We start from the raw sequence: 20,248 nt of genomic DNA on the forward strand, positions 1-20,248 counted from the left end.
AAGGGCAACAAAAATGATTAGGGGACTGGAACACATGAGTTATGAGGAGAGGCTGAGGGAGCTGGGATTGTTTAGCCTGCAGAAGAGAAGAAAGAGGGGGGATTTGATAGCTGCTTTCAACTACCTAAAAGGGGGTTCCAAAGAGGATGGCTCTAGACTGTTCTCAATTGTAGCAGATGACAGAACGAGGAGTAATGGTCTCAAGTTGCAGTGGGGGAGGTTTAGATTGGACATTAGGAAAAACTTTTTCACTAAGAGGGTGGTGAAACACTGGAATGCGTTACCTAGGGAGGTGGTAGAATCTCCTTCCTTAGAGGTTTTTAAGGTCAGGCTTGACAAAGCCCTGGCTGGGATGATTTAACTGGGAATTGGGCCTGCTTTGAGCAGGGGGTTGGACTAGATGACCTTCTGGGGTCCCTTCCAACCCTGATATTCTATGATTCTATGATTCTATGACCACGCAGTGTGCAGTGGCAGTCAAAAAAGCAAACGGGATGTTAGGAATCATTAAAAAAGGGACAGAGAGTAAGACGGAGAATATCTTATTGCCCTTATATAAATCCATGGTACGCCCACATCTTGAATACTGTGTACAGATGTGGTCCCCTCATCTCAAAAAAGATATATTGGCATTAGAAAAGGTTCAGAAAAGGGTAACTAAAATTATTAGGGGTTTGGAACGGGTCTCATAAGAGGAGAGATTAAAGAGGCTAATACTTTTCATCTTGGAAAAGAGGAGACTAAGGGGGAATATGATAGAGGTATATAAAATCATGAGTGGTGTGGAAAAAATGAATAAGGAAGTTATTTACTTGTTCCCATAATATAAGAACTAGGAGCCACCAAATGAAATTAATGGGTAGCAGGTTTTAAACAAATAAAAGGAAGTTCTTCTTCACTCAGCGCACAGTCAACTTGTGGAACTCCTTGCCTGAGGAGGTTGTGAAGGCTAGGACTATAACAGGTTTAAAAGAGAACTGGATAAATCCATGGAGGTTAAGTCCATTAATGGCTATTAGCCAGGATGGGTAAGGAATGGTGTCCCTAGCCTCTGTTTGTCAGAGGGTGGAGATGGATGGCAGGACAGCAATCACTTGATCATTACCTGTTAGGTTCACTCCCTCTGGGGCACCTGGCATTGGCCACTATCAGTAGACAGGATACTGGGCTGGATGGACCTTTGGTCTGACCCAGTATGGCCATTCTTATGTTCTTATGACTGTGAAATTGACCAAAATGGACCGTGAATTTGATAGGCCCCTATTTATTGCCTATGCACTGACTGAACCATTCAACCTTAGCAGGAATAGCATTCTAGTCCATAGGCACACCCGCAGTAAATTATCTAAAGAAGTATTGGTCTGGTACAGATTATGGTTCCTCTAAAAAGTAGCAAGCCTAATAAGTAAATCAGTTTGGGCATCATATTCATCCTTAAAGATATTATTTATTAGTATTACAAGTATTTAGGGGGCACCTGCCTCTTCTCATTTCCATTTCCTGTCTTGAATTGTTATGCACTAACTCTCAGGACACTGACTAGGCCCCCAGATGCAGCTCCCCCAAACCCCTGTAACTCCTTGCCCCAAAACCTCATAAAAATACCTGCCACCCTTCCAATCCACACTGCTCTTCAGCTAGTGTAGGCATTGCAAGTCAGACATCATGCACTGAGGAGATCTGAAAATGTAGAAATCTTGTGGTTTTTATTCATTGTTAGGTTTGTGACGGAACTTTAAAAAAAAGGGTTACATTGAGAAGTGCTCTTCAAGAACAGTTTGAAAAAAGCAAGAGTGGTTGCCCTGTATATTTGTGACAAAAGGGAGCTTTAGATGTTAGCAGGAAGGCATGGAGATAAGCAGGAGATCAATGTAACAGAAGAGGTGAAACAAGAGGCTTGGGTTGAGGTGCAGATTTTGTACGCTGATACTGGGGCTCTTTCCTGACTCACGGCATATTTTGTGGATGATGACTGCTCTGCAGTGAGTGAGCTGATACATTTATAGGAGGTACCAGACCATACAGACTGTTGGCTGATTTTGTCTGACCACTAGCTAAAGACCATCTTTACAGGGCGATACATTTTTGCCAGTAATTTGGGAAGTTGCTTAGAACAGATTTCACTGTTCTTATTCCCATCTCTCTTATGTCCTATGTGGATGTCACTGCGCATTAACTAGTCATTCAGCATTTCAGAATAAAGGGCTCTGGAGAACCTGCCAACACTATATCACACTAAACCAAAAGAGGTTTACCGTATTTATCTAACCCCTCTGAACTGTGGCATCTAATTTTTCAGTGACCCTTGCTTCCCCAGAGATCTGCACACACACCAGTCAGATGGCACTATCTGCATTTGCATGTTTATTATTTTCGTTCCTCTCAGCTCAGCTTCTGTTCAGAGGGGAGAGTGCAGCAAAGCGTATGTGTGTGTGCGGGGAGCCTCCTGTTCAGAGGGGTGATTGCAGCACAGAGAAGGTGTGTGTCCATGTTTGGGGTGTCTCTTTCTTAGAGGGGAGGAGATTAAGGCACAGAGTGTGTTTAGTGGGGGAGTATTTGGTTAACAGAGAAGGTTAAAGGACAGAACAGGCAAAAATAGTCTGATCTGGTTCCAGGATTTCTAATCCTGTCAGTAGAAAGCAATCTTGTAGAATTTCCTTAGATTGCATCATTGTGGCTGTGTCCCATGGCTGCTTTCAATCTCCAGCGTGGGAAGCCTCCCACCTGACAGAGGCCGAAGAGCAATGGCTTGCTCCTGCCCTTGGATTTGGTCTCGAAGGCGTTTGATTTCCAGCCGTTGCATTTCTATGATTCTTTCTGTTTCCTCCTCTACATTCAACCTCAGCACACTGGGACTGGGCAGCAGTTCACGGGAAGGAACTAGAGAAAACAGTAGCCAGAGTGTATAACAATGAGAGTTCCAGCTGTGACGTTGCACTCTATATGATTTTATGAAAATATGCTAACGAGTGTGAATATAATGTAAGTGGAATATGCTTCATGCAAAACGTCTCTTGTAAGGTATCATTACAAAACTTATAATCTACTGAGTGTGGTCATCCTATTTGTATAAACGTATCACTCTTGTATCTGAAACTAGAAATATGAAATATAACTCTGAGGGCCTATTGTAATTATGCAAAGTGTGGGCCATTAATGGTAGTTTGGAATCTTGATGGCTCCCATCAAACAGGACAATTGACTGCAGATGGCTCTGTTTTACTTGTAAGTCTTCCTGTATACGTGTGCTGGCAAATGGGTAATGAAGTCTTACAGTGACATGTGATCATGTCACCTGAACTGGAATCCATCTTTAACCTGGTGCTTTTCCACTGAGAAGGAGGGGTGGGAACCCAGAGGGACAAAGGATTCCCGCCTTATGCAAAGGATATATAAGTGGGTGGAACAGAACAAGGTGAGACAGTCATCATGAGGAATCCCCTAGCTACCACCTGAACTGGAACAAGGGCTGTACCAGGGGAAAGGATTGTGCCCAGACTAGAAAGGTGTCCAGTCTGTGAAAGAAACTTATTGAAACATCTCTGAGGGTGAGATTTTATCTGTATTCAGTTTTATTACTGTATTAGGCTTAGATTTGTGTGTTTTATTTCATTTTGCTTGGTAATTCACTTTGTTCTGTCTGTTACTACTTGGAACCACTTTAAAGCCTACATTCTGTATTTAATAAAATCACTTTTTACTTATTAATTAACCAAGAGTATGTATTAATACTTGGGGGGGCAAACAGCTGTGCATATGTCTCCATCAGTGTTATAGAGGGCGAATAATTTATGAGTTTCCCTGTATAAGCTTTATACAGGGTAAAACGGATTTATTTAGGGTTTGGACCCCATTGGGAGTTGGGCATCTGAATGTTAAAGGCAGGAACACTTCCTAAGTTGCTTTCTATTACGCCTGCAGCTGTTAGGGGACGTGGTTCAGACCTGGGTCTGGTTTGCAGCAGGCTAGTGGGTCTGGCTCAAACCAGGCAGGGCACTGAAGTCCTAAGCTGACAGGGCAGGCAAGCAGGAGCAGAAGTAGTCTTGGCACATCAGGTGGCAACCCCCAGGGGGTTTCTGTGATCCAACCCGTCACACCAGCTAGCCAGGCTCTATTTACTCTTGAAGAAAGAGCTAGGACATGCATCTCTTGGGACAAGGGAGAGAGATCTAAAGGAGAAGGCTCTGAAGTGCCTAATAAGTGAATAGTTGAATACCACTGTACATTGTATAGGCATCTTCCAGGCAACCAGAGAGTTTAATGACTAATACCAGCCAAAGGGAGAGAAACTCACATGCTGGCAAAGGGAGACAGGAGGCTTTAAGATGAAAGCTGATAATATGGAGAGATACAGGGAGAACTGTAATAATCACCTGTGTCTGGGATCCCTTGCTTCTTGTTTTTTCTGTTTAGTCCTAGTGCTGATTGGAGATCATGCACGTGGGTGCGTGTCACCTTCAGTTCCCTCCGCAATTCATTAATTTCCTTAATCAGGCTCACATTTTCCTGTAGCAACAATATGCTCAGATTTTCAATTGACATATTTGTATCACACTATCACTGTGGGAAAGGGCACTAGGTACCTTCTGATTAGGAAGACCAGATGTCCCGATTTTATAGGGACAGTCCCAATAGTTGGGGCTTTGTCTTATATAGACATCTATACCCCCGCAACCCACTGTCCCAATTTTTCACACTAGCTATCTGGTCACCCTACATCTGGGTCAACAGTCGGTAGCACCATACCCATGGAGGAAGGAATACTGGGTATCATATGGGTCAGAGCTGTAACTGAAACATAGGGATTGCTATACTGGATCAGACCTGAGAGTCATCTAATTTAGACGTCTTTCTCAGTGAGTAGGCAGTACCAGATGCTTCAGGGGAAGGCACAAAAACCCTTGCAATAGTCAGGTATGAGATAATTTGCCCCCCCATATTAGGGCTCATCCGGATCCCCAATAGTTAGAGATTGGTTTAGGGCCTGAAGCATGACATTTTTGTTATAAAAATAACTCTGGATATTCTTGTTCTTCACGTAAATGTCTGATCCCTTTTTAAATATTGCTAAGTTCTTGGTCTCAGCAACTTCCTGTGGCAGTCAGTACCAGTCTAATTACACATTCAGTGAAAATGTATTTCCTTTTATCAAAAAGAAAAGGAGTACTTGTGGCACCTTAGAGACTAACCAATTTATTTATTTATTCCTTTTATCAGTTTTGTAGTGGCCATCTTTTGTAGTTTCAATAAATGTCTTCTTATTGTGTTACAAAACAAGGAGAACTGTAGTTCTTGATCTACCTCCTCTAGATTGTTCATTACTTTATATACTGCTGTGTCTCCTGTTATTCCTCTCCTAAGATAATTCAAACCCCATCTTTTCAATTTCTTCTGGTAGGAATTTTCTAGGCCCTTCATCATTCTTATCACTCTTCACTGAACCCCCTCTAATTCTGCAATATTCTTTTTGAGATGGGTTGACAGTCCTGCACACAGTATACAGATTAGGCCACATCACTGGTTTATATAAAGGCATTATAATATTCTCTGTACTATTCACTACCGCATTCCTTATGCATCAACATGTGGAACTCTTTGCTAGAGGATGTTGTGAAGACCAAGACTATAATAGGGTTCTAAAAAGAACTAGATAAATTCATGGAGGATAGGTCCATCAATGGCTATTAGCCAAGATGGGCAGGGTTGGTGTCCCTAGCCTCGGTTTGCCAGAAGCTGGGAATGGGGAACAGGGGATGGATCACTTGATGGTTACTGTTCTGTTCATTCCCTCTGGAGCACCTGGCATTAGCCACTGTTGGAAGACAGGATACTGAGCTAGATGGACCTTTGGTCTGACCCAGTATGACCATTCTTATGTTCTTATCCTAACATCTGTTTTGTTTTTTTGACCACGGCTATACATTGAGCAGAGGTCTCCATTGAGCCAACTACAGTGGTCCAGGTCCTTTTCTGGAGTTGATACAGTTAATTTAGAACCATGCCCCATGTATGAAAAATTCATTTTTTCCCCTGCAATGTATATTATTTTGCATTTATGAACAATGAATGTCGTTTGCCACTGTGTTGCCCACTCACCTATATTATTTAGGTCTCTCTAATGTTCCTCATAGTTCTCTCTGATCTTGACTAACTTAATTAGCATTGTAGAATCTGCAAATTTTGCTACCTCATTACTCACCTCCACCTTTCAAACTCATTAATACATATATTTAACACAGGACCTAGTACGGAAGCTTGAGACACCTGGTGTTAACCTTTGCCATGATGAAAACTGATAGATTATTTCTATTCTTTTGTTTCCTTCTCTTGGCCAGTTTTTGATCAATGACAATGCTTTAGCTCTTACCCTCCTGACTACTTAGTTTCTTTAGTAGCCTCTTGTAAGGCATTTTGTCAAAGTCTTTTTGAAAATATAGATAAATGTCAGCCAGTTCTCCTTTATTCACTGCTCTGTTGACACATTCAAAGGACTCAATAGCAATAGTACATGCCTGATGCTAGACAAGGACAGTAAATTTGTCAAGAATGATGCAAAAAAGGAGAAATATTCAATAAATATTTCTATTCTGTATTCATAAAGAAGTAGGATGATGTATTCATATTTTACATTGATAATGGAATACCTTCTGTTCCATCTCTAACTAGGGAAGATGTTAAAAAGCAACTATTAAAGTTAAACATTTTTAAATCAGCAGGACTGGATAACTTGCACCCAAGAGTATTTAAAGAATTGGCAAAGGAGCTCTATCAACCGTTAGTGTTGATTTTAAACAAAACTTAGAACAGTAGGGAAGTTCCAGAGAGGGGTTAAAAAGCTACCACATGCCGATCTTTAAAAAAAAGAAAATGGCCCAAAGGTAACACTGGGCTGGTTAGTCTGACATGCATTCGAGGCAAAATCATGTAAAGCAGTGGTTCTCAAAGCCGGTCCACCGTTTGTTCAGGGAAAGCCCCTGGCGGGCCGGACTGGTTTGTTTACCTGCTGCGTCCGCAGGTTCGGCTGATTGTGGCTCCCACTGGCCGTGATTCGCCGCTCCAGGCCAATGGGGGCTGCGGGAAGTGGCGTGGGCCAAGGGACATGCTGGCCACCCTTCCCGCAGCCCCCATTGGTCTGGAGCGGCGAACCGCGGTCAGTGGGAGCCGCAATTGGCCAAACCTGCAGATGTGGCAGGTAAACAAACCGGTCCGGCCTGCCAAGGGCTTTCCCTGAAGAAGCGGTGGACCGGCTTTGAGAACCACTGATGTAAAGGATGATCTGGGACACAATCAAGAAAGAAGAAAAGGAGTACTTGTGGCACCTTAGAGACTAACCAATTTATTTGAGCATGAGCTTTCGTGAGCTACAGCTCACTTCATCGGATGCGTAATCCGATGAAGTGAGCTGTAGCTCACGAAAGCTCATGCTCAAATAAATTGGTTAGTCTCTAAGGTGCCACAAGTACTCCTTTTCTTTTTGCGAATACAGACTAACACGGCTGTTACTCTGAAACCAATCAAGAAAGAATAAGGGTGGTGGCATAAACAGATCCAAGCAGTATGGCTGCATGGAGAACAGGTCACAGATTCATAGATTCCAAGGTCAGAAGGGAACATTGTGATAATCTAGTCTGACCTCCTCTATAGCACAGGCCAGAGAACTTCCCCAAAATAATTCCTAGAGCAGATCTTTTTGAAAAACATCAAATCTTGACCTAAAAATTGTCAGTAATGGAGAATCCACCGTGACACTTGGTAAGTTGGTTCAGTGGTTAATTACCCTCACCGTTAACATTTACACCTTATTTCCTGTCTGAATTTGGCTAGCTTCAATTTCAAACCATTGGATCATGTTATACCTTTCTCTGCTAGACTGAAGAGCCAGTGAGTAAATATTTGTTGCCATATAGCTATTCATAGATTGTAATCAAGTCAGCCCTTACCCTTCTATTTGAGTCTATCACTATAAAGCATGTTTTCTAATATTTTAGTCATTCTCGTGGCTCTTCTCTGAACCCTCTCTAATTTATCAACATCCTTCTTGACTTGTGGACACCAAACTGGACACAGTATTCCACAGCAGGATCAGTTCCAAATACAGAGGTAAAATAACCTCTCTACTCCTACTCAAGATTCCCCTGTTTATGGACCCCAGGATTGCATTAGCTCTTTTGACCACAGCCTCACACTGGGAGCTCCTATTTATCTGATTATTCATCATGACCCCCAAATCTTTTTCAGAGTCACTGCTTCCCAGGACAGTTTCCCATCCTGTAAGTATGGCCGACATTCTTTGTTCCTAGACGTAAACGTTTACATGTAGCCATATTAAAACACTGTTTGCTTGTACCCAGTTAACCAAGTGATTCAGATTGCTCTGTAACAGTGACCTCTCCACTTCATTATTTACCAGTCCCCTAATTTTTGTGTCATCTGCAAACTTTATCAGTGATGATTTTGTTTTTTCTTCTAGGCCATTAATAGCACAGGGCCAAGAATGGGATCCCACTACAAACACATGCATATGTTGATGATTCCCCACTTTCAGTTACATTTTGAGACCTATCAGTTAGCCAGCTTTTAATCCATTTAATGTGTGCCATGTTAATTTTATATCATTCCAGTTTTTTTAATCAAAATGTCATGCAGTATCAAGTCAAACCAAGGTGTTGTCAAGCAAATTTGATATTGTTTTTGATAAGATTACAAGTTTGATTGATAAAATCTAATAGTGTTTACATAATATACTTAGACTTCTGTAAGGCATTTGACTTTGTCCCAACATGACATACTGATGAACAAAGTAGCACTATATAAAAAGCAGTGTTGTTCAGATGAGATGGATTAAAAACTGGTTAATTGATAAATCTCAAAAAGTAATTATAAATGACTAACCATAATTGCTAGTAGGATCCTGCAGGAATCTGTCTTTGGAATAATGCTATTCAATATCTTTATCAATGATCTGGAAGAAAATATAAAAACATGGCTAGTAAAGTTTACAAATGACAATAAGATTGGCAGAGTGGCAATAATGATGGGGACAGGGCAGGTGTACAGAACAATCTGAATCAGCTGGCAAGGTGTGCTCACTTAAATATGTGTTTTAATACAGCCAAATGCAATGTCATACATCTAGGAACAAAGAATGCAGGTCATACTGTATCTTGAAAAGGAATTAGGAGTTAAATTGGACAAACAACTGAACAAGAGCTCCAAGTACAAAGCTGAAGTTAGACATATTCAGACTAAAAATACAGCACAATTTTTTAACTGTCAGGGTAATTAACCTTTGGAACAACTTACGTAGGGATGTGGGTGGCTTCCCCATCACTTGAAGACTTTAAATCAAGCCTCCATCTTTCTAAAAGATCTGCTTTAACTCAACCAGAAGTTACTGCATGAGGCTCTGTGGCCTGTGTTATGCAGAAGGTCAGACTAGATGATCATAACAGTCCCTTCTGGCCTTAAAATCTATGAATTCTAATAGAATAATGAGACATTTTCCTTTGCAGAGATCAAGCTGGTTACACCCTATCATATCATGATCTTTCAGATGTTTTACTATTCTGTTTTTATCATTTCAACCAATTTATCTAGTACAGAGGTAAGGCTTACTGAACTGGGATGCCATCTGGGTCAGCACCATCTTTCACTGTATATCTGTCAGGAGGGGCACAGGGTACCGTTTGAAATGATTTATTCCTGTGCCAGAAGAAAACCTCTAGCTTTCTCCAGACAGGGGAAAAGGAAATAGCAACAGTGCCTGGAAAGATAAGAAAGCTGCCTGTGGCTGCAGGAGGATTACTATAAAAGGGCTAAAAACAAAGGAGTTAATGGAATGGAGAAGGGCCACAAGGAAAGGGATTGGGGTATATGGAACCTGAGGAAGCAGGTTGAAGTGATAGTGGGGAAAGTACTATTGGGGGGAGGGGTGAGGTTTGAGGAAGAAGATCAAGTGGCAGGGCTGCGCTAAGGAGGTAGTGTCTCTCAAGTTGCTGCTATGGGGCACTGGACACTCTAACTTAGGAGGACATGAGGAATTTGGTTCCATTGGCCCTAGGTTTATTTTGTTTTAGACAGCACAAAGATTCCTCATAAACAAGATTTTGCAACCAAGGGGCAAATTCACCAGCTGTTACTGAACATCCTGAGAAAATCTGGATGCAGAAAGCCGGCAAGTTCTCTTGAACACAGAGTGGCATGTATGGGATTGGAATCCTTGCTTATTTTTACAGTGATTTCTTTGTTGGCATGTCTGGCTCCTAAATAAACACCATAGAGTTAGTATAGCTTGGTATTCAGGCTTGTGAAACTTTGCTACCATGGAAATCACAAATGCTGTTTGTTTTATTATAAATTGAAGGTTATTTACCTGTAACCAGAGCTCTTTGAGATGGACTCTGCATATTCACACTCCTGGGATGCTCTGACCAGTGCAGCTGGACAGTAGAACCTTAGCTAGCAGTGCCTGTTGGAGCACTTACGTACCTCCCTCACCGCTCCCCTCAGTGATTGTGAACAAAACTTAGCATTTGATCTAGACTCGTCTAACGGATAGTGCTTAGTAAACATCTGAACTGAACTCCATGGAGCTGCTACGCAAATCTCCACTAGAGGAATGTGTTTAGTAAAAACCATTGAGAATGCCTTTGCTGTAGAAGAGTGTGCTCTAACTGCTTCAGGAAGTGGGACAGTCATTAGTGTATACACTTCTTTAATATAGAGTCTCACTCATTTAAATAGAGTTTGAACAATAACAGCTCGGCCTTTGTTTCTTTCCTTATAAGAGATTACCTTACTGGGTGATTGTCTGGAATGATTAGTTCTGTCCAAATAGCATGCTAAAACCCTCTGGCATCTAATATATGCAGTTTAGCCTCACCCATATAGGTATGAGGTTTGGCAAAAAACACCAATAAATTAATCGATTAATATAAAAATCAGATATCACCGTAAGCAAAAGCCTTGGGTGAGTATGCAATGTTACTTTGTCTTTATAAAGGACAGTAAAAAGGTGGCTCTGCCATTAACACATGTAACTTGCTTATTCATCTTGCTGAGGGCACTATCTATTAAACAAAGCTTTTATAATAGGTAAATGGAAAAATGTGCAATCCTGTGAGTTCAAATGGTGTTGCATCCATTGTATAAAAACTAAATTAGAGCCAAAGAAGGTACAGGGTCTCTCACCAGTGGATACAGATTATTAAGACCTTTAAAGAATTTCTTAATTACAACATGAACAAACACTCATTTATTGTCTACAGGAACACAGTATGCTGAAGTTACACACAGATGGACCTTAACAGAGGGCAGTGAGTGACCCTTCCTCTTGAGATATAATAAATATTCTAGGATATAGTTATTAGGTGCTATACAAGAATCTACATTACTGATATTAATCCATAATAAAGTTGTTTTCTATTTATGAGCATAACATTCGTATATTCTTGAATTAACTGAAACATTTTGCACTTCTAATGAAAAAGATGGCTTAAAAAGTCCCAGAGTCCTATTACCCAAGCACTGATGTGAAGAAACTTAGGAACTTAGTGATACATCTTCCCTTGCTTTTGTGACAAGAAGTCCAGAGAAAAGCCTATATATTCCCCTGGACAGGTGATAAGTCCAGACACCACTGTTTTTTGGTTCAAGGTAGTACTATTAAGATCATTTGGGATCTCTTCTGTTAATTATTTTATCACTCTCTTGGAGAGAGGAAATTGTGGAAATACATACATGAGACCTTGATGCCAATTTATCAAAAAAGCATCCGATATTGACTCCTTGTCTCTCCCTGCCCTTCATCAAAACCTCAAACATTTTTTGTTGTGCTTGGATGCAAATAGTTTTCCACTGCATGCATCTGATGAAGTGAGCTGTAGCTCACAAAAGCTTGTGCTCAAATAAATTGGTTAGTCTCTAAGATGCCACAAGTACTCCTTTTCTTTTTGCAGATACAGACTAACATGGCTGCTACTCAGAAACCAGTTTTATTATGGATTACCCACAGTTTGAAGATTTAAATCACCAAGAAATCCTCCAGGGACCAGTCGTGGATTGAGAGATTATCCTGCTCAAGTTATTTGTGAGGTGGTTGTTTTCCCAGACCATGTGAATTGTCACTGGGTGAATGTCCTGCTCTATACAGTATTCCTAAAGAGACACTGCTTTCCTGCACAACTGAGAGAAATAAGTCTCTCCCTGTTTGCTCAACTAGTACAATGAGTGCTGTCATATTGTCTGTTGCCACCCAAACCACTATGTGTCTGATCTAAATTAAGAACTATTTTAGAGGCCACTTTATGGTCCTCAGTTCTAGTATATTAATGTGCAATGTCCTTTCTGCTGGTGATCAGTGATCTCTTATCACCAAACTGTTGTCCAAATGAGCCCTCAGGCCTGGACAGGATGCAACTGAAGTGACTATTATTGAGGGCATAGGAGAGTTCAAGGATATACCCGCCCCATCACCTGCCAGGGAATCACTAACTTCCAACACATGTTCTCTATACTAGGTTTGTACTTGTGCACTAACTAATGTTGCAACACTCTCATTCAAAGACGAACATATAGTATTACAGAGGTGGTTGATGTAAGAGCCCTTAGAAGACCATATGTTCTGGAGAATGATGGAGGAGAAGTACAGACCACCTTATTTTCATAAAGCTTTCCTGTGGCAGAAAGACTGTGCTGATAACTCAGTCCAATTTGGCCCCTGTGAAAGGAATCCATTGTGTGGGTTCCAGAAGTGACTTTCTCCATGGTATTCATACTCCAGATGGGCAAACTATCAGCCTTATGTCCAACAACACCTAACATAAGAATGGCCATACTGAGTCAAACCAAAGGTCCATCTAGCCCAGTACCCCATCTTCCAACAGTGGCCAATGCCAGGTGCTTCAGAGGGAATGAACAGAACAGGTAATCATCAAGCGATCCATCCCCTGTTGCCCATTCCCAGCTTCTGACGAACAGAGTCTAGGGACCCCATTTCTGCCCACCCTGGCTAATAACCATTGATAGACCTATCCTCCATGAATTTATCTAGTTCTTTTTTGAACACTGTTATAGTCTTGGCATTCACAACATTCTCTGGCAAAGAGTTCCATAGGTTGACTGTGCATTGTGTGAAGAAATACTTCCTTTTGTTTGCTTTAAACTTGCTGTCTATTAATTTCATTTGTTGACCCCTAGTTCTTGTGTCATGAGAAGGAGTCAATAACACTTCCTTCCTTCCTTCCTCCATACCAGTCATGATTTTATAGACCTCTATCATATCCTACCTCAGTCGTCTCTTTTCCAAGCTTAAAAGTCCCAGTCCTATTAATCTCTCCTCATATGGAAGCTGTTCCATACCCCTAATCATATTTGCTGCCCTTTTATGAACCTTCTCCAATTCCAATATATCTTTTTTGAGATGGGGCAATGAAATCTGCATGCAGTATTCAAGATGTGGGTGTACCATGGATTGACATAGAGGCAATATGATATTTTCTGTCTCATTATCTATTCCTTTCTTAATGATTCCAAAACATTCTGTTCACTTTTTTGACTGCCGCTGCACCTTGAGTGGATGTTTTCAGAGAACTATCCACAATGACTTCAAGATCTCTTTCTTGAGTGATAACATAGACTCATAGATATTAAGGTCAGAAGGGACCATTATGATCATCTAGTCTGACCTCCTGCACAATGCAGGCCACAGAATCTCACCCACCCACTCCTGCAATAAACCTCTCACCTATGTCTGAGCTGCAGAAGTCCTCAAATCATGGTTTAAAGACTTCAAGGTGCAGAGAATCCTCCAGCAAGTGACCCATGCCCCATGCTACAGAGGAAGGCGAAAACCCCCCAGAGCCTCTTCCAATCTGCCCTGGAGGAAAATTCCTTCCCAACCCCAAATATGGCGACCAGCTGAACCCTGAGCATGTGGGCAAGATTCACCAGCCAGATACCCAGGAAAGAATTCTCTGTCGTAACTCAGATCCCACCCCATCTAACATCCCATCACAGGCCATTGGGCCTATTTACCATGAATAGTTAAAGATCAATTAATGCCAAAATCATGTTATCCCATCATACCATCTCCTCCATAAACTTATCGAGTTTAATCTTGAAGCCAGATAGGTCTTTTGCCCCCACTGCTTCCCTTGGAAGGCTATTCCAGAACTTCACTCTTCTGATGGTTAGAAACCTTCATCTAATTTCAAGTCTAAACTTCCCGATGGCCAGTTTATATCCATTTGTTCTTGTGTCCACATTGGTACTGAGCTTAAATAATTCCTCTCCCACTCCGCTATTTATCCCTCTGATATATTTATAGAGAGCAATCATATCTCCCCTCAACTTTATTTTTGTTAGGCTAAACAAGCCAAGCTCCTTGAGTCTCCTTTCATAAGACACGTTTTCCATTCCTCGGATCATCCTAGAAGCCCTTCTCTGTACCTGTTCCAGTTTGAATTCATCCTTCTTAAACATGGGAGACCAGAACTGCACACAGTATTCCAGATGAGGTCTCACCAGTGCCTTGTATAACAGTACTAACACCTCCTTATCCCTACTGGAAATACCTCGCCTGATGCATCCAAAGACCGCATTAGCTTTTTTCACGGCCATATCACATTGGCAGCTCATAGTCATCCTGTGGTCAACCAATACTCCAAGGCCCTTCTCCTCCTCCATTACTTCTAATTGATGCATCCCCAGTTTATAACTAAAATTCTTGTTATTAATCCCTAAATGCATGACCTTACACTTCTCACTATTAAATTTCATCCTATTACTATTAGTCCAATTTACAAGGTCATCCAGATCCTCCTATATGATAGCCTGGTCCTTCTCTAAATTGGCAATACCTCCCAGCTTTGTATCATCCGCAAACTTTATTAGCGCACACTCACTTTTTGTGCCGAGGTCCGTAATAAAAAGATTAAATAAGATTGGTCCCAAAACCGATCCCTGAGGAACTCCACTGGTAACCTCCCTCCAGCCTGACAGTTCACCTTTCAGTATGACCCGTTGTAGTCTCCCCTTTAACCAATTCCTTATCCGCCTTTCAATTTTCATATTGATCCCCACCTTTTCCAATTTAACTAATAATTCCCCATGTGGCACGGTATCAAACGCTTTACTGAAATCTAGGTAAATTAGATCCACTGCATTTCCTTTCTCTAAAAATCTGTTACTTTCTCAAAGAAGGAGATCAGGTTGGTTTGGCACGATCTACCTTTTGTAAAACCATGTTGTATTTTGTCCCATTTACCATTGACCTCAATGTCCTTAACTACTTTCTCCTTCAAAATTTTTTCCAAGACCTTGCATACTGCAGATGTCAAACTAACAGGCCTGTAGTTACCCGGATCACTTTTTTTCGCTTTCTTAAAAATAGGAACTATGTTAGCAATTCTCCAGTCATACGGTACAACCCCTGAGTTTACAGATTCATTAAAAATTCTTGCTAATGATCTTGCAATTTCATGTGCCAATTCCTTTAATATTCGTGGATGAAGATTATCTGGGCCCCCCAATTTAGTCCCATTAAGCTGTTCGAGTTTCGCTTCCACCTCAGATATGGTAATATCTACCTCCATATCCTCACTCCCATTTGTCATGTTACCATTTTCCCTAAGATTCTCATTAGCCTCATTAAAGACTGAGGCAAAGTATTTGTTTAGATATTGGGCCATGCCTAGATTATCCTTAACCTCTACTCCATCCTCAGTGTTTAGCAGTCCCACTTCTTCTTTCCTTGTTTTCTTCTTATTTATACGGCTGTAGAACCTTTTACTATTGCTTTTAATTCCCTTTGCAAGGTCCAACTCTACTTGACTTTTAGCCTTTCTCACTTTATTTCTACATGTTGTGACCTCAAAAAGGTAGCTTTCCTTGCTGATCCCTCCCATCTTCCACTCGCTGTAAACTTTCTGCTTTTTCTTAATCACCTCTCTGAGACGCTTGCTCATCCAGCTTGGTCTACAACTCCTGCCTATGAATTTTTTCCCCTTTCTTGGGATGCAGGTTTCCGATAGCTTCTGCAGCTTTGACTTGAAGTAATCCCAGGCCTCCTCTGCCTTTAGATCCATAAATTCTTCAGTCCAATCCACTTCCATAACTAATTTCCTTAATTTTCGAAAGTCAGCCCTTTTGAAATCAAAAACCCTAGTCACAGCATCCGATGAAGTGAGCTGTAGCTCACGAAAGCTTATGCTCAAATAAATTGGTTAGTCTCTAAGGTGCCACAAGTACTCCTTTTCTTTTTGCGAATACAGACTAACACGGCTGTTACTCTGAAACCAGATTTATTTTTGTTTATCCTTCCATTCAGTTTGAACTGAATTAGCTCATGATCACTTGAACCAAGGTTGTCCCCTACAACCATTTCTTCTATGAGGTCCTCACTACTCACCAAAACCAAATCTAAAATGGCATCCCCTCTTGTCGGTTCAGGAACTACTTGATGAAGGAATCCATCAGCTATCGCATCTAGGAAAATCTGAGCCCTATTATTATTACTAGCACTTGTCCTCCCAGTCTATATCTGGGAAGTTAAAGTCTCCCATGATCAAGCAGTTTCCATTAGCATTTACTTCATTAAAAACATTAAAGAGGGCTCTATCCATATCAAAATTAGTGAGATCCTTTTGTAACTCTTCGCAGTCTGCTTTGAACTTAACTATCTTGAGTAGTTTTGCATCATCTGCAAATTTTTCCACCTCACCGGTTACCCCTTTTTCCACATTGTTTATGAATATGTTGAATAGTACTGGTCCCAGTACAGACCCCTGGGGGACACCACTATTTACTTCTCTCCATTTGGAAAACTGAGCATTTATTCCTACCTTTGTTTCCTATCTTTTAACCAGTTACAGATCTATGAGAGGACTTTCCCTCTTATCCCATGATAGCTTACTTTGCTTAAGAGCCTTTGGTGAGGGACCTTGTTAAAGGCTTTCTGAAAATCTAAGTAGACTATATCCACTGGATCCCCGATGTCCACATGCTTATTGACCCACCTCAAAGAATTCTAGTAAATTGGTGAGGCATGATTTCCCTTTACAAAAACCATGTTGGCTATTCCCCCACAAATCATATCCATCTATGTGTCTGACAATTTTGTTCTTTACTATAATTTCAACGAGTTTGCCTGCTACTGAAATCAGGCTTACAGGCTGTAATAGCTGGGATCATCTTTGGAGCCCTTTTTAAAAACTGGCATCACATTAGCTATCTTCCAGTCATTTGGTACAGAAGCTGATTTAAATGATGGGTTACAGACAACATTTAGTAGTTCTGCAATTTCACATTTGAGTTCCTTCAGAACTCTTGGGTGAATAACATCTGGTCATGGTGACTTATTACTGTTTAGTTTATCAATTTGTTCCAAAACTTCCTCTAATGACACCTCAATCTGGGACAGTTTCTCAGATTTGTCACCTAAAAAGAATGGCTTAGGTTTCGGAATCTCCCTCACATCCTCAGCTGTGAAGACTGATGCAAAGAATTCATTTAATTTCTCTGCAATGGCCTTTAGCATCTTGATCGTCCAGTGGCCCCCAGTGGTTGTTTAGCAGGCTTCCTGCTTCTGAGGTAGTTAAAAACAATTTTGCTACTACTTTTTGAGTCTTTGGGTGGCTGTTCCTCAAATTCTTTTTTGGCCTTTCTAATTATATTTTTATGTTTCATTTGCCAGAGTTTATGCTCCTTTCTGTTCTCCACACTAGGATTTAACTTCCACTTTTTAAAGCATGCCTTTTTGCCTTTCACTGATTCCTTTACTTTGTTGTTTAGGCACAGCGGCACTTTTTTGGTTCTCTATGTTTTTTAATTTGGGGTATACATCTAAGTTGAGCCTGTATTATGATGTCTTTAAAAAGTTTCCATGCACCTTGCAGAGATTTCACTTTTGGCACTGTATTTTTTAATTTCTGTTTAACTAAGTTTCTCAATTTTGTGTTGTCCCCCTTTCTGAAATTAATTGCTACAGTGTTGGGCTGCTGTGGTGTTTTCCCTGCCACAAGGGATGTTACATTTAATTATATTATCGTCATTATTACTAAGCGGTTCAGATATATTCACCTATTGGACCAGATCCTGCACTCCAGTTAGGACTAAATCAAGAATTGCCTCTCTTCTTGTGGGTTCCAGGACTAACTGCTCCGAGAAGCAGTCATTTAAGGTCGCAAGAAACTTTATCTCTGCATCCCGTTCTGAGGTGACATGTACCCAGTCTATAGGGGGATAGTTGAAATCCCCCATTATTATTATTATTATTATTATTGAGTTTTTTATTTTTATAGCCTCTCTAATCTCCCTGAGCATTTCACAGTCACTACCACCATTCTGGTCAGGTGGTCAGTAATAGATCTCTACTGCTTATTATTAGAGCATGGAATTACTATCCATAGAGATTCTATGGTACAGTTTGGTTCATTTAAGATTTTTACGTCATTTGATTCTACGCTTTCTTTCACATACAGTGCCACTCCCCCACAAGCACGACCTGTTCTGTCCTTCTGATATATTTTATACCCTGGTATTACTATGTTCCATTGACTATCCTCATTCCACCAAGTTTTTGTGATGCCTATTATATTAATATCCACAGGCACTCTAGTTCACCCATCTTATTATTTAGACTTCTAGCATTTGTATATAAGCACTTTAAAAACTTGTCACTTTTTAGCTGTCTGCCATTACATGATGTAATTGAATGGGACTCCTTTTCATTTGACTGTTTCTCATCAGATCCTACCAGTATTTTATCATCTTCCATCCTCTCCTCCTTATTAGGACACAGAGAATCTCCATTAATAGATGCTCCACTAAGGGATGTCTCTGTCCAAACCACATGGTCCTCCACACCTCTCGGCTTTCCCCCAGCCCTTAGTTTAAAAACTGCTTTTTACGACCTTTTTAATTTTAAGTGCCAGCAATCTGGTTCCATTTTGGTTTAGGTGGAGCCCATCCTTCCTGTATAGACTCCCCCTTTCCCAAAAGCTTCCCCAGTTCCTAATAAATCTAAACCCCTCCTCCCTACACCATTGCCTCATCCACGCACTGAGACCCTGAAGTTCTGCCTGTCTAACTGACCCTGCACGTGGAACTGGAAGCATTTCAGAGAATTCTACCATGGAGGTCCTGGACATCAATCTCTTACCTAGAAGCCTAAATTTGGCCTGCAGGACTTCTCTCCTATCCTTCCCTATGTCACTGGTTCCTACATGTACCATGACCACCGGTTCCTCCCCAGAACTACACATAAGTCTATCTAGATGTCTCAAGAGATCCGTAACCTTTGCACCAGGTAGGCAAGTCACCATGCGTTTCCTGGTCATCGCAAACTCAGTTATCTATGTTTGTAATGATCAAATAGCCCATTACTAATACCTGTCTCTTCCTAATAACTGGAATTCCCTCTCCCAGAGTGCAAGAGGATACCACGACATCATCTGGAAGGAGGGTCCCAACTATGTGATCGTTTCCCTCTGCTCCTGTTGGATGTTCTCCTTCCCTGAGCCTTTCATCCTCCTTAACAGTGCAGGGGCTGTCTGACCAGAGGTGGGACAAATCTACAGTGTCCCAGAAAGCCTCATCAGCATACCTCTCTGCCTCCCTTAGCTCCTCCAGTTCTGCCACCCTGGCCTCCAAAGCCCGTACACGGTCTCTGAGGGCCAGGAGCTCCTTGCACCGAATGCACACATAGACCACCTGCTCATAGCGCAGGTAATCATACATGCTGCACTGGGGGCAATAAACTGGATAGCCCCCACTCTGTTGCTGGACTTCTGCCTGCATTCTCTTTTTACTCCTGCAGCTTATTCCTTTGTTGATGTTTTGTTTTTATCAGAGGGTGTTTTTGGCTTTAAGTGTCAAGAATGTTAAATGTACCTAGCCCCCCTTCACACATCCCCTCTAAACACGCACACTACAGACAACACTTACCCCAAGGGTCACGTAATCATTCCTCCTTCACTGGAGAACTCCCTTGCAAAACTCCTGTGTTATCCGCTCCTATTCACTAGCTCCTCTGGTCGCTTAGGAGTGGGCTTTTTAAAGCCCTGGTCTTCCTGAGTAGTCCCACCCCCTGGCTAAGGGTTGATGGGTGCTAAAGGGCTTAGGGATCAAAACCTCGTTAAGAAGCTCTCAGCCTTGCCTAGCAGGCCCCTAGGCTTGGCACACGGTCCCCCAAACAAACAGACCACACGGTATATTTCAGTCAAACAGCAAGCACATCACAAACAGCAAT

The 20,248-nt window shown here is 41.4% G+C and overlaps 1 protein-coding gene across 9 annotated transcripts in view; it reads right to left on the reverse strand.

The window, feature by feature from the left end:
* CFAP57 (cilia and flagella associated protein 57) overlaps positions 1–20,248 on the reverse strand; it is a 184,810-nt gene that overhangs the window by 17,108 nt on the left and 147,454 nt on the right. For 6 of the 9 annotated variants that reach the window (XM_048861522.2, XM_048861526.2, XM_048861521.2 and 3 more), the window contains 2 exons: positions 4,374–4,506; positions 1,428–2,880 (listed from right to left, as the gene is read on the reverse strand). The exons of 2 other annotated variants lie outside the window; for them this stretch is intronic. In XM_048861522.2, the coding sequence (XP_048717479.1) occupies positions 2,669–2,880; positions 4,374–4,506 (345 nt within the window). In that variant the 3' untranslated portion in view covers positions 1,428–2,668. Of the gene's footprint in view, positions 1–1,427; positions 2,881–4,373; positions 4,507–20,248 lie in introns of those variants that run through there. One more of the 9 variants, XM_048861527.2, reaches the window with a different exon arrangement.

Source organism: Caretta caretta, chromosome 8, assembly GCF_965140235.1.
Source record: "Caretta caretta isolate rCarCar2 chromosome 8, rCarCar1.hap1, whole genome shotgun sequence".
Lineage (NCBI taxonomy): Eukaryota > Metazoa > Chordata > Testudines > Cheloniidae > Caretta > Caretta caretta.